The sequence below is a fragment of the Lissotriton helveticus genome, chromosome 2_2 (assembly GCF_964261635.1).
Source record: "Lissotriton helveticus chromosome 2_2, aLisHel1.1, whole genome shotgun sequence".
Classification (NCBI taxonomy): domain Eukaryota; kingdom Metazoa; phylum Chordata; class Amphibia; order Caudata; family Salamandridae; genus Lissotriton; species Lissotriton helveticus.
Window position 1 is genome coordinate 190,297,558 of NC_136060.1, and position 12,422 is coordinate 190,309,979.

Consider the following 12,422-nt stretch of genomic DNA (forward strand, 5'->3'; position numbering starts at 1 on the left):
CCCCCTACAGTATCCCTACCACAATTTTTCTCATAGGACTTTATCATCTAGTATACTCAGTCTATACAGCTCCGTAATCTTGTCAAATCTTGCCATCCTTGTCAAACTCCTTTGCCCCGCCAGAGGCTGAGGTTTAGTACTCAAACCTGATAAACCTGATCGTGCCTTTGAGCTCTCCTCCCCAGCCCCCACAGACTACCCAACAGTCTGGAGCAAGAGAACTAACCTGGGGCAGTTAACCTTCGAAGTACCTAATGCCCTGACATATTGCCTGTGCAGGTCTGTTTTCCTCGACCATCCCTAACTCAGGTTACCACATGACTATATTCCGCCTTTGCATTCTGGGAGTTACATTCCACATTCACGCCAATGAATCAAAAATGAACTAACACACCTGAAAACAAATATGTTGGCGGGTTAGTGCCATCCTTCACGAGGCGGTACAAAAGGGGGTGGTGATGGACGGAGCATCCGAACCAATCAAACACTCAAACCCAGTCAAAAGATCTGGGTTTAATCCATCACCGTTCTTTAGCCCACTCTGCCACCCCAGTTCAGACATGGCTATATGCAAATCAGTCTGGCCCTGTGCCTCATGGGAACAGTCCAGCCCGAACTGCCAAGCCATGCCCTCCCTGGACCGGAAAGAAGCTTCCGAGGACAGGTTTCTGGCATTACAGCCGTCTTCAGCCCAGCTTGCTTGAATCCAGTGGCAAAGTGAGCAACGGACTCATGTCTGAGCATACCTTGCCACACTTATGGCGGCCAAAAGCGGTACAAAAGGGGGTGGTGATGGACGGAGCATCCGAACCAATCAAACACTCACACCCAGTCAAAAGATCTGGGTTTAATCCATCACCGTTCTTTAGCCCACTCTGCCACCCCAGTTCAGACATGGCTATATGAAAATCAGTCTGACCCTGTGCCTCATGGGAACAGTCCAGCCCGAACTGCCAAGCCATGCCCTCCCTGGACCATCCTTCACGAGGCGGCCGGATTGTTGTGTCCTTTGAGGGATTGGGTTTTAAAAATTAAAAACCCGCCAAACAGCTCTTTTGGCGAATCTCTAACTCATTCCTTCCTTCCAGAAGGGGAATCTGCCAGACCAGTGCATACACTGGTACAAGTTCGAATTCTGGTGGGTTCAATCGGCTTTTCAAGGTCAATAAAATGAGTATCCCTGACGTGGATAGCAATACACGTCATCTGTTACTTTAGCGTCAAGGGACCCAAGGTGATCGTTCGCTCTTCAAATATACATTGTGTTATAACTGAACCACAGCCCTGGAGCAGCAGCTCTGCGAGCTTCACTTCTGCCGAGAGCCTGTCTGGAAGGGAGTAGGCCGCAGGCTGGAGGCGCGCGCCCCGCGTGCTCACCTGGGCAGCCCATCATCATTCTATGAGAGGCAATGAGCCAGCCGGACAGGGTGCCGTCGGGCTGCGGCAGCCTTTGGCGTTTTAAGAGTGCGGTGCGTGGTGGCACCAGACCGTACAAGTAGGAGCAAAAATGCCACTCAGCCGGCCTCGGCCACTGGCCCCTCGGGCCAATGATCCGTTTTGTCGATCCAGCCTTGGGTGTAGCATTCCCCACCACTCACCTGATTTAGCAAACACTACGGACTTGATCTTTTACAGTACACGTAGAGTGACTTTCAGAACGGTAAGCCTGGCGGGACCCTCGTGGAAGCTGGCACAGGGCAGCCCGTCAGCAGTTTCACCTCAGCAGAGCGGCGCTGGCTGCACGGCTGTCCACTCGTCTGTGGGTCACTGGCACTGAACTCGGGAGTCAAGAAGGGACTAAAGAAGTGGTACATCTTCTTTCCCTTTGCTGTTTTTACCTCCCCCTCTCTCTACTTAGGTCTTTCTGATGTTATGTTACCCCTGAGCACAGACCAACAAGCTCTATGTCAGCGCGTTTTATAACTTAAATGGCCATAAAAAGAATGACTCCACTAAAGTCCCGATCGTAGCTCATTTCTGACACATGCCATAATGAGTAAAGGCAGCTCATCAGCAAAGCTTCACATTGACCCCTCGCGGCCACTGTAACTGTGAGTCGGCAATATTTCCCGCGCTGAATCATCTTTACTGGCGCGAGGACTCGAACGTAACGCTGGCACGCGACAAACCTGAGCCGACAGCAAGTTCATATTCATCAATCACAACACCCACCGACCACCAGGGCACGCAGTGGAGCACTGCTACCCCAAGGAGACAGCTCGAGGTTCTGCTGTCACTTCAGCACAATGTCCACGGAATGTAACCTGCTACGTCGCCTCCACCTCTGGGGAGTGACGACCCAGGACTGTGGGTCCTTCCAGCGCTGAGGGGAGGAGAGGAGAGGACGCCGCTTCTTCCCGGGCGCCGATGAACATGGACAGCGGCCTCCGATGACATATTGTGAGATGCTATTGGTTAAAGTCGGCAGATATTACACACGCTCTACGAACAGCTGAGGGCCGGTGTATTTATTTCCTTTATAGGGTGACATACCGTATCATGAGGACATTCCTCGTAGGCGGTGGAAAAGGTGGTCTTTTAAAAGAGAACAACAAGTAGGGTGGAGGTGATAGAGGGCATGCCAGTGTTCAAAGTGGAGGGGGGGGGGGGTGAAGAGCTTTAATATATCCACTTGGATGCTAAGCATCTTCTGGCACTTCAATGTAATTTCCATTGAAATGAATGGGCACTCCATGACGAGTTACCCTTGTCATTAGCATCCAAGTGGTTTTAAGGTGGCTGTCACGTTAAAGACTAGTGGGAGTAAGAGGTTTATTGCAGATGATTATATTTGTGGTTTTGCACATTCCACATTTCGTGATCAGAGACCTTTGAACCATTTACTTTTACAAACTGTGTGAACCAAGTATAATAGACACTCAGTATCCGCACAGATTTAGACACATATCAAGTTGCCATTTAATATTAATGCACGTACGGGTGTTACAGATGATAGTTGATGCCCCCCGTATGCCACAGATTAGCATAAACATTAAAATTCCATAAATGTTAATTACAACTAGTTAAATAGGGGCTCATTTGGAGTTTTGCATGCCGGACCCCTGCTGTGAGTCGGTGAGGGTCTCGCTCGCGGTTCCCCCTCCCTAATCAGAGGCATGGGGGTTGCAGAGATTTTGATAGTAGAGCAATAGCTGACTCTGCCATCGCAGCACATTCATTCAACACAGGGCCATCAGGCTATAGATGGTTGCCCCACTCAATTCAAACCAACACTAGCAGGGCACAAGTCGGGGGTACACCAGGCCCGGCTCTAGGATTCTAGCTCAGGGAGGGCCATGAACATGGATGTGTGGGCCTTAAAGATGAATGGGCAGTGGTACAAAGTACTGCAGAAATCTAAGATTTTAGGTACTGACATTGTCAACTTTTGATATTTTAGCACCATAACCACCAACCAACGAGGCTTCGCTTTGGCTTTGTAGAAGGGGAGGGACACAGCATACAGATGGGATGCAGCCTGCTCCTGGTCACGTGCAGCAACAGAAACATTCCTACAGCCACACATCTCTTTGCAGCTTTTCATCTGTTCTAAAAAAAGAAATTGTCCGCTTTGCAGTTTGCAAAGCACCGAAGTTTAAAAACGCAGTGCAGTAAGCCCTCTTACAACTTTTCACACTCCTACCTAATAAAAGAATGCAGACTTTACAATTTATTTACCCTCCCTTTCTATGCACGTTTATTAAAAAAAAAACAGTTAAAAACTGAGTTATAGTTTTGACAAAAGTGAAAAATCAAGTAAACTCACGAGTTATGGTAACCAACGCACACAATACAGGCCATAACTCACGTTGCCAGTCACGTTCAAAACCCATTCTCAACAGGGCCTGGGTTTTTCTCCCATCTGTTTTAAGGCCAAGTTTTTTTTAAATGAGATATTGCTTTTTTGCCATTCTAGCCTCTGGCAATACTTCCAGCATTCACATATCCCCCTTAATGGAAGTAACAACATGCTTGAACTGCTAGTAGTTCTGGTTGTTTTGTAGCGTGTATTTGGTTTACAATATGTAAACGGTAATGAATGTGTACAAAATAATAAAAAGAAGATTTATTCAGGAAAACAATACTGCAGTGCCCTGTACCAAACAAATATGCTCAGAATAGAAAGCACTATACTGTGCACTACTGAGCTCTGCTTAGCCACAAGTAATAAAAAAAGACTTCCACAGGAGTTAAGGGTACAATGGGCGTGCACCATGAACCTTAAAACACCTCTCTTTAAGGCACTGAAATACTTCAGATTAGGTGCTTTTGGAAAAAAAAGCACAGCACTGCTTTAAGTCACATATAAATCATAAGCCCTAAAGATCACAATTAATGGGACCTATAATATATATCCCTCTACTCAAAAGTGGACAAGACACAACATCATTCCAGAGTCAGGCATCCAGACAAGACAATATTCTTGCTGTTCAGCAGTCTTTAGTCAAGCTGTGTAAAACATTTGTTTAAAATGTTCCCAGCACAAGATAGCCAACACGTATTTCGTCTTTTACTGAGACTTTTTCAAGGCATAGACATCCAAGTCAATCCGGCCATAACTGAAAAACAGTTCGTATGGAGTCTTACAAACAGTTACGTGGAAGGGCCCGAATCCGGAGTCCAATAAACCAACCCGGCTCAAAGTATTCAGAAATCGTCAACTACAAGATCCCACTTTCCGGAAGTAGTTCTGGCAGGTTGAGACAAGAATCCTAAAGCTGCGTGTAGGTAGCTCGCGGGTCCAAAAGTTCAGAATACCGTCGTCATTACGATATCCATATCCGGAAGTGAATCTGGCAGGTTACAAGATGATTGTAAAAGCTGCAAATATGCGGGCCCAAAAGTTCAGAGTACCGTCGTCATTACGATCCCCATATCTGGAAGTGAATCTGGCAAGTTACGAGATGATTCTAAAAGCTCCAAATGTGCAAATCACGGGCCATAAGAAATGGGTCAAACTTGTGTCCCTCAATACCAGAAAACACTGCGAATTGCAGCGGGCCAATAATTTCCCCTTCAATCTTTCCTTATTAAACGGGTTAAATAATACCTCCTACCCCACACTCAGCTCCTCACACACCCCTTCTGGTGCCAAATGTATTGCGCCTGTTGCCAGTGCAACCGTAGTACGCTGAACCCCTCCGAGTCGTAATGTCTCCGCCGGTCCGCGTATCACCACTGCCAAACGAATTTGATTGTGATCTATACCGTCTATGATTTATATGTGACTTAACGCCTTAACCGCGGCAGCAATTCTGCCGCGGTGCGGGCGTTCTAATGAGTGGGCGGGGCTGCGACGGCCGTTGGCAGCACTAGGGATGGAATGCTCCCGTCAGCCAACGGCAGCACGGAAGGGGTTAAAGGAGTGCTGCTGGAGTCTCAATTTTTGGTATATAAGTTGTTGCACACGGATGTGTGCTTAATAACACCTCTAGGTGGTAGGTGTTTTGAGCAAAGCGAGCACCCGCTTATACAGATCTAGTAGGATACTTTGACTTTTTTCATGCTAAATTGATTATTGACTTTAATGTGCTATTGAAGGTGCGGACATTCCCTGTTGAGGGATCACTACCACCCTTGTGTTATGGTTATGGTGCAAAATGGTTGCAAATGGAGCATCTCTGAATCCTCTCTCTGCAACCATGTCCTTAAACTCCTGGTCATTCTTATGAATCCTTGCTTGGCCCTGACCAACATGACCCCAGAATCTCATGCGTATCATCTTGTCTTTAGTCTTCTGTTCACACGTAAGAATCCATAGGTACTGCTCATCCTTAGGCCTTCAGACTCTTGCTCATCATCAGTTGGTCTCTAAACTACCCACTTATTAAAGGGACCCTGGAGCTCATTTCCACTCTCTGGTCCTTTGAGACGCCTGCTCAGGTTCAGATCCTTAAGGTTCCAGTTCACTCTCAGGTGTCTTTGGATTCCAGCTCATCTGGTCACCTGATTTGCTTGTTCACTATCGGAGCCTGTAGCTCCTGCTCAGTCTTACTTGGAAGCTCCAGGGCATGCTAATGTCCCAGAGGATAATGAATACCATGAAATTCCGCATAACTTATATATCTGTATAGCTTCCTTGATGTTTTGCTCACCCTAAGGGCATGAGGTGTATTGTCACCACCAGACGGCTGAAGCTCCTGATCACCCTCCATCCTCACAGTGGGCATTGGGGGTGAACATATGCTTCAGAGGCCTAGCTGAGTTTAGGTGCCTGAGCCTCAAGCTCACCCTCATAGTCATTTGCTTTATGAGTACTCCAAGTTGCCCGAAACTCTACTCACTCCAAGGTCTTCAAGGCTCCTGTTTGTCCCAATGGCTCTGGCTCACCTGGGCGTGCTAAGGTTCCTGCTCAGTGTCGTTTACTTGTGGTGCCTGGCCACGGTCAATTGCCCAGAGGTTCCCGAGTGACTCAGGGACATTAATCCCAGGAGCTCTGGTCCACCTTAGGCCCCAGGGGCACATAGCACCCTCAAGTTGCTGAATCTTCCACTAAATTTCACATACCAGAAGATCTCGTTTACCTTCAGATCACTGACTTTCCTCGTCACCCTGAGGTCTCCTAATATCTCTGCCCACCCTTATGAAGTCAGAAATCTCACTAATATACTTCAGGCTTCAGTGGCTATACACATCCAAGTCTTTCGTAGACCCTTTTAGTTGCCACACAGAAGTCTCGCTATGTGTGATGTCTTAGGGGGTATAAAACAGCTTGGTACTTGGTGACTGTGGGAAGAGACATGATCTGAATCTGCTTGACATGCTGGAGGAAAGCACTTCATCTACAGCCATTCTTTTCATTTTCTATATATTACCGATGCCTTGTTCTCTATTTCATCACCCCACATGTATGAGTGGGCCCATCACTCCTCCTGCTATTGTTTATCCCTCTCGCCCCTTTCTTTACTCTCTCATTTCACCTGCTCTCTCACGTTCTCACCGACCACATATATTACATTTTCTATGTTCCTGTATGTCTGTCCTACCAATTCTTCATTCTGTCTTCCTATCATTCTACAAACCCCTCTATTTTAATCCTCTTCTTTATCATTCCCCCTCCCATTATTCCATCTCTTGCGTTATCCATCTCTTTTTTCCTGTCTCTCTCTCTTTCTCTCTCTCCGTAGTTGCCCTGATATTCCCCATTACCATTGCCCCTGCACTATTCCCCTCCCTCTCTCTTAGTCTATAACTTCCCCCTCTACCTCATTCCTCTATCTCCCACATACACTCTGTATTTCGTTGGTTTTCTACTTCCCAAGTCCATATTCAACACTTTCTCAAATCCTATTGCGTCTGAGTTTTACTTCAGTTCTTTTTTCCGTCTTTAATAGTCTCCTTTTCATCAAATTATGTTTTCTCATGTCAGTCACCCTCATTTCCCTCCAGCCCTTGAACTTGTTTGTGTCCTGAACCTAATGTTATATTTCATTGTGTTCTATTTACTGAGCTGCTGCTGTCAGTAGTTACCTGCTTTATCAAACCTTGACATTTGCAGAAGACCATTCTCTGTAGACATTAACTAAATAGCTGTCCTTATAAGTGTTTTCAGTTCTGCATGCTTTTTAAAGTTATTCGGGGAAGTGGAGGGGCCTTGTTCTACCTTTAGGAGTGTTAACCACTTGCACGCTAGCGGTTTTCCCGCTGTGCGCTGGAATTTCAAAATCAACATGTTGAGTGACGAGTTCATCTTGTCATCCGCACAGGGTAGGTAATGCTGATGACGAGCTGAGCTCGTCATCAGCATGGAAGGGGTTAAAGGAAAAACCACCTATTTCTGGAGGAATTGTTAGATACAGTGGAGAATCCACAGGTGGCATTTCTTTTACCATTCTACCCCTTTCTAGAAGGGATAGTACCATATTAGCCCTTTCCTGGGTTCTACTCCTCATTTGGCACTTACTCAAGGTATCGCCAACCTCTAAATCAATTGTAGACTGCTGGACCGTCAGAATATGAAGTGTGTGTGATCCATCCTTTCCTTATTACTACTGACTAGGAAACTTCTAACACCCTCTTCTGCATCCATCCTTTGCTTTGTCATTCACTATTCTTTTTCTCCCCTTGCCATTGCCCTTCTCTCCACTTTTATTTCCTACCCTGTCTTTACCAATCTCTTGCTCTACCCTTCTCTCCTCTTAGACTGTCCTCACTTCATCTTTTCCTTGGCTGTTTCCATCTCCTTTCCCCCCTCACTCCCTCATTGCGCTTATCTATAATTATTTCCCTCCCCTCTTTTCCTCTCCTCTCTCTCTTTTCTCTCCCCCTCTCTGTTTGTCTCCACCCCCCACTCCGTCTCTTATTACCTTTAGTCTCTGTCTCTCTCTTTATCCCTCCTCTGTTGTTACCTCTCCATGTACCCCAAGATCGAAGGTGAATTAAATTTTTCATTGCAACATTGTTAAAATCTAATTTTCCTTTTATCCATTTCTAGTAATCTTTCTCATTAAGTGTAAAGTTATTTCAGTCCTTAGTGTTTTTTCTGAAGTTCCATCACTTTTAGCTGTGAGCAGCACCCTTCCCATTCCTTAAACAGATGGAATTTTATTAGAATGAAACTTCAAATCTCAATTTGTTGTGCCACTGCACAGTTTTTAAACCAAGAATGCTGGTAGTAGGCTTTTCTATACGATCGTTGTGGCCTGCTGCGAGGGACTAAAGCTAACGTTCCCCGTCCAAGACTTGTTAATGGTGCTGCTCAAAAGCATCAGCAGCTTCCTGAGGACCCAAAGTCACCTCCTTAGGCCTGGGATGGGAGGAGATACACAACTGCTGTGCCTCCTGGGCCGGACCATTGTCATTCTGCCCATGACAATCAACTGGCCTGACTCTGTTGCTTGCTGAGAGTCACACTTAAGCTGTAGCAACTTTTTGGGTTGTGCACCAGTAGGTAAGTCGGCCCAGGAATGTGGACCTGCTTTTCCACTTCTGAATGGCTTTGTGTGGGCCAGGATCTTCCTTGGGTGGGCCTCACCCACCGTCTAGAACTGGGCCGGTGGTACACATGGGTAGTTGGTGTCCACCCACTGTTTTCACAAGGTATGGCAGTCCCGTGTGGGTAAATCATACAGTGATCATAAAGGGCAAGGAGAAAACGTCCTGTGTGCCAGGGCCTTTATTTTTTCTGTTTACTAGAAACAAACTATTGTTTTTAAGAGTCTGTTTTCTTGACAACAAAAAACCTTTGCAAGAGCATCAGACATGGCGCCTGCAGTAGAGCCAGTGCACTGGCAGCTTTGCTGAAGACACACAAATACCTGCCTGCCTAGCAGCAATCCCTAGATTTGGTATGTGGTCCTCAAACCAATAGAGTGGAGGTCATGGCCTCTGCTGCCGTGGTGGACAATTGGGCCACCCATCAGGATCTAAATAACTTGCCTTCATCTGTAACGCAACTGGTGCTCACGTAAAGCGCTCGGGTCTAGTTCGCACTATATAAAACTCCCCCAAAAAAACAACAACAAAAAACTCCAAGAGTGTTTGGCTACCCTTGCCATGTTATGTAATACTACATATGTACATAGAACATAGGATCCTACTGTAGTGGATGGGAGTAGTCAGTTTCACCCAGAGGTTATTTATAGGACTATAGGGAGGTTAGCCTCTGTAGCCAGTCGTTACTCAGCGATAGCCATGTGTGAGCGGTTCTGAAGAGTTTATGGAGTATGGTCCAGCAGTGGTTTGGCTCCTTTTTGAAGGTCTTTAGAGGTGTGAAGAAGCAGCATGAGTTTGACATTGCTTGACCAGTGCTGCATTTCACAATCCTGTTGCACTAATCCACATCCGGTATTACACCAATCCACATCCGGTAATACAATTACCCCATGGAACACCACCCTGTTGGTAGTCAAAATGGTGGAGCTAGCAGGGAAATTCAAGACGCGATCCCATGTCCGTTCTCGGCATGGTTACAACACCTACGTTTGTGAATTTTGGGTGTGAGCTAGATTATTAAAAAGTATTCAAAAATTGGCAGTCTAGAGCTCTGAAACCAATTCAGACGGTGTGCTGCAATATCGGGAAATGAAATACGTTTATGGAAAACGGAAAACACTGGGATATTTGAGACAATATTGAATGTTTTATAGAAAATAAAATAGTAAAACAAATTAAGAAAAGGGCGGAAGAGCAACAAAAAGAAACTAACAAAAATATGCTTTCTAAAGCGAAACTTCCAATAGACTGGCCGCATACAAAGGATACACACGTTACTGTTTTTTTCGTAATTGTAGCAGTATTCATAAAGCGGAGAGCGTCTATTCCCCTCACTGAATCTGAATGTGTGAATACACTGCAGTGTTTCCACTGCCAAGGTCGCTTTATGATTTACATGCATTAGCCCACAGATTTCCCAAGAGGCACAAAAACAATTACAAGCTTAATTTAACCATTCCCATTAATTGAAAAGCTCTTAACAGCTTTCTCTCGCACTAGCACAGCCACCATCCATCAGAGGGCGTTTAAATCTTCTGCCAGTGCATCTGAAGCAGTCTTACCTGTGACAGGGAGGCAGTCCGCTGCATCAATATCTTGGTTCTCTTAAACCCAGGATCACCTTCTGCCAGCACTTTCATCGTTTTCTTGCCAATAAATTCGAGTGCGTCCAGGCCTCCAGTCAGAACAGTTTTCCCCTTCATATAACAACAGGCACTTTATCAGGTAAACATGATACTAATATTGAATGGTACTAAACATAAGCTGTCAAATTTAAATTAATCTTTATTTTATTTTTTCTAGTAGAAGAGCCACATTTAGTGTTCCATTGAGAAAGTTCTATGTTGCTGCTGTGCATGAATGATACTATGGTATTGTGTAAGGTGGTTAAAGGTGGTGGAGCCGTCACTCATTTAGGGGACAGGGACACATTTTTCATCAGACTTTAACCCAGAAGAGGAGAAAAAGACGGCATAACATGGAGAAAAAAGAATGAAGAGAAAAATAGCAAAATAAAATGAAAGGGAGAAGGCGGGGATGAAAACGAGCCGGCAAAAGTGAAAAAAAGAAAAAGGAATTTTAAAGGAATAAAGTGGAATCAAAATCTGGGCAGTCCTGGCATCAAGCAATACAATGGGGGGTGAGGGGAAGCTCAACAATTTTGGACCCCGCACAAATTATTCATTTTTTAACAAATTTAGCACTGTACTGCAAAGAGGTGGGGAGTTATCCGTTTGCACAGAAAAGAGAGTCTTGTATTGTGCACTTTGGCCTAAGCCTTGAATTGCTGTCAACAAGAGTAAGACTAAACACAGCCAATTCTGAAACCTAGAATTAAGCATTTTATGGAGCTCAAAACCAGGCATTCAAAACCAGGACTGTTTGATCTGTCTGCCTATAGAGGTCTTTTCATATCTCTACTGACCTTCCCCCTTCTTTGCTCCTCTGTTACATCCTCCAATTTAAATTTGTAACTATTATTCTATTTGATTTCGCAATTAAATCTGAATTATTTTTTAACCAGCAATGTACACTTTGGATAAAAATGTCTTCAAATTAAATGCATTGATTAGAAATCTCTAATAAAGAAATAGTCTTTTTATACAAAAAGAGCTAAGCAAACAAATACAATCAATCACCCTTTTGGGTTCTGGTGATTGCCAGAAATCCCCCAAAACACGTTAAGACTGAACCACAAACGCATTTATGAGTAGCAGAAGTAGTATTACACGTGTACATTTTTACATACTCTTATATGCCTTTGTGAGTCCAACCTGAAATGTCCAACTTTCTTATAGTAAAAGTGCAAAAAGAGAACAGTCCTTTCTAGTTATAATAATTGCATATGAATATGCAGTGACTGTTCCCATTAAAGTCTCGTATTAGATGTTCTGGGGCCAATTCACAAAGCCATGTTTTAGTATGTAAAAGAGTTCTACGTGAATACTATGTTACCTAAATCAAAATGCATTTGTGAATAGGTCTCTTGGACCTCTGTGCTTCATGCTCAGGGTGTGACCTGAATGCCTGTTATTGACACTTGCCTTGCAACATTTACCTCTTTCTACTAGTGTACGACACCCCCTATTCCCCCCCAGGGCGACAGAAAGCCTACTAGGCACAGATTTTTTTTTAGCAATGTGCCTACCTGTGGATTTTGGGCCCTAGCACAGCTGGCACATAGGGAAACCTAGCAAACCTGTACATTTGCGAAAACTAGACACCAAGGGGAATCCAGGATGGGGTGACTTGGCTGGCTCTCACAGGTTCTTTTACCCATAATCCCTTGCAAACCTCAAACTTTGTCCCAAAAAAACATTTTCCTCACATTTATGTGGTGGAAAGTTCTGGAATTTGCATGGATCCACAAAATTCCACCCACTCCGCTTTTCCCGAAGTTTTCCAAGAAAAATGGTACCTCACTTGTGTGGGTAGGCCTAGTGCCCCCAACAGGAAACGGCCCAAATCACAACATGGACACACCCCAT

General features: G+C 45.0%; 1 protein-coding gene across 1 annotated transcript in view; it reads right to left on the reverse strand.

Moving 5' to 3' along the window:
• The window catches only part of FAM114A1 (family with sequence similarity 114 member A1), a 271,172-nt gene that overhangs the window by 149,606 nt on the left and 109,144 nt on the right, over positions 1-12,422 (reverse strand). Inside the window, exon 6 of the mRNA XM_078678335.1 lies at positions 10,497-10,631. Coding sequence (XP_078534461.1) covers positions 10,497-10,631 — 135 coding nt within the window. The remainder of the gene's footprint in view (positions 1-10,496; positions 10,632-12,422) is intronic.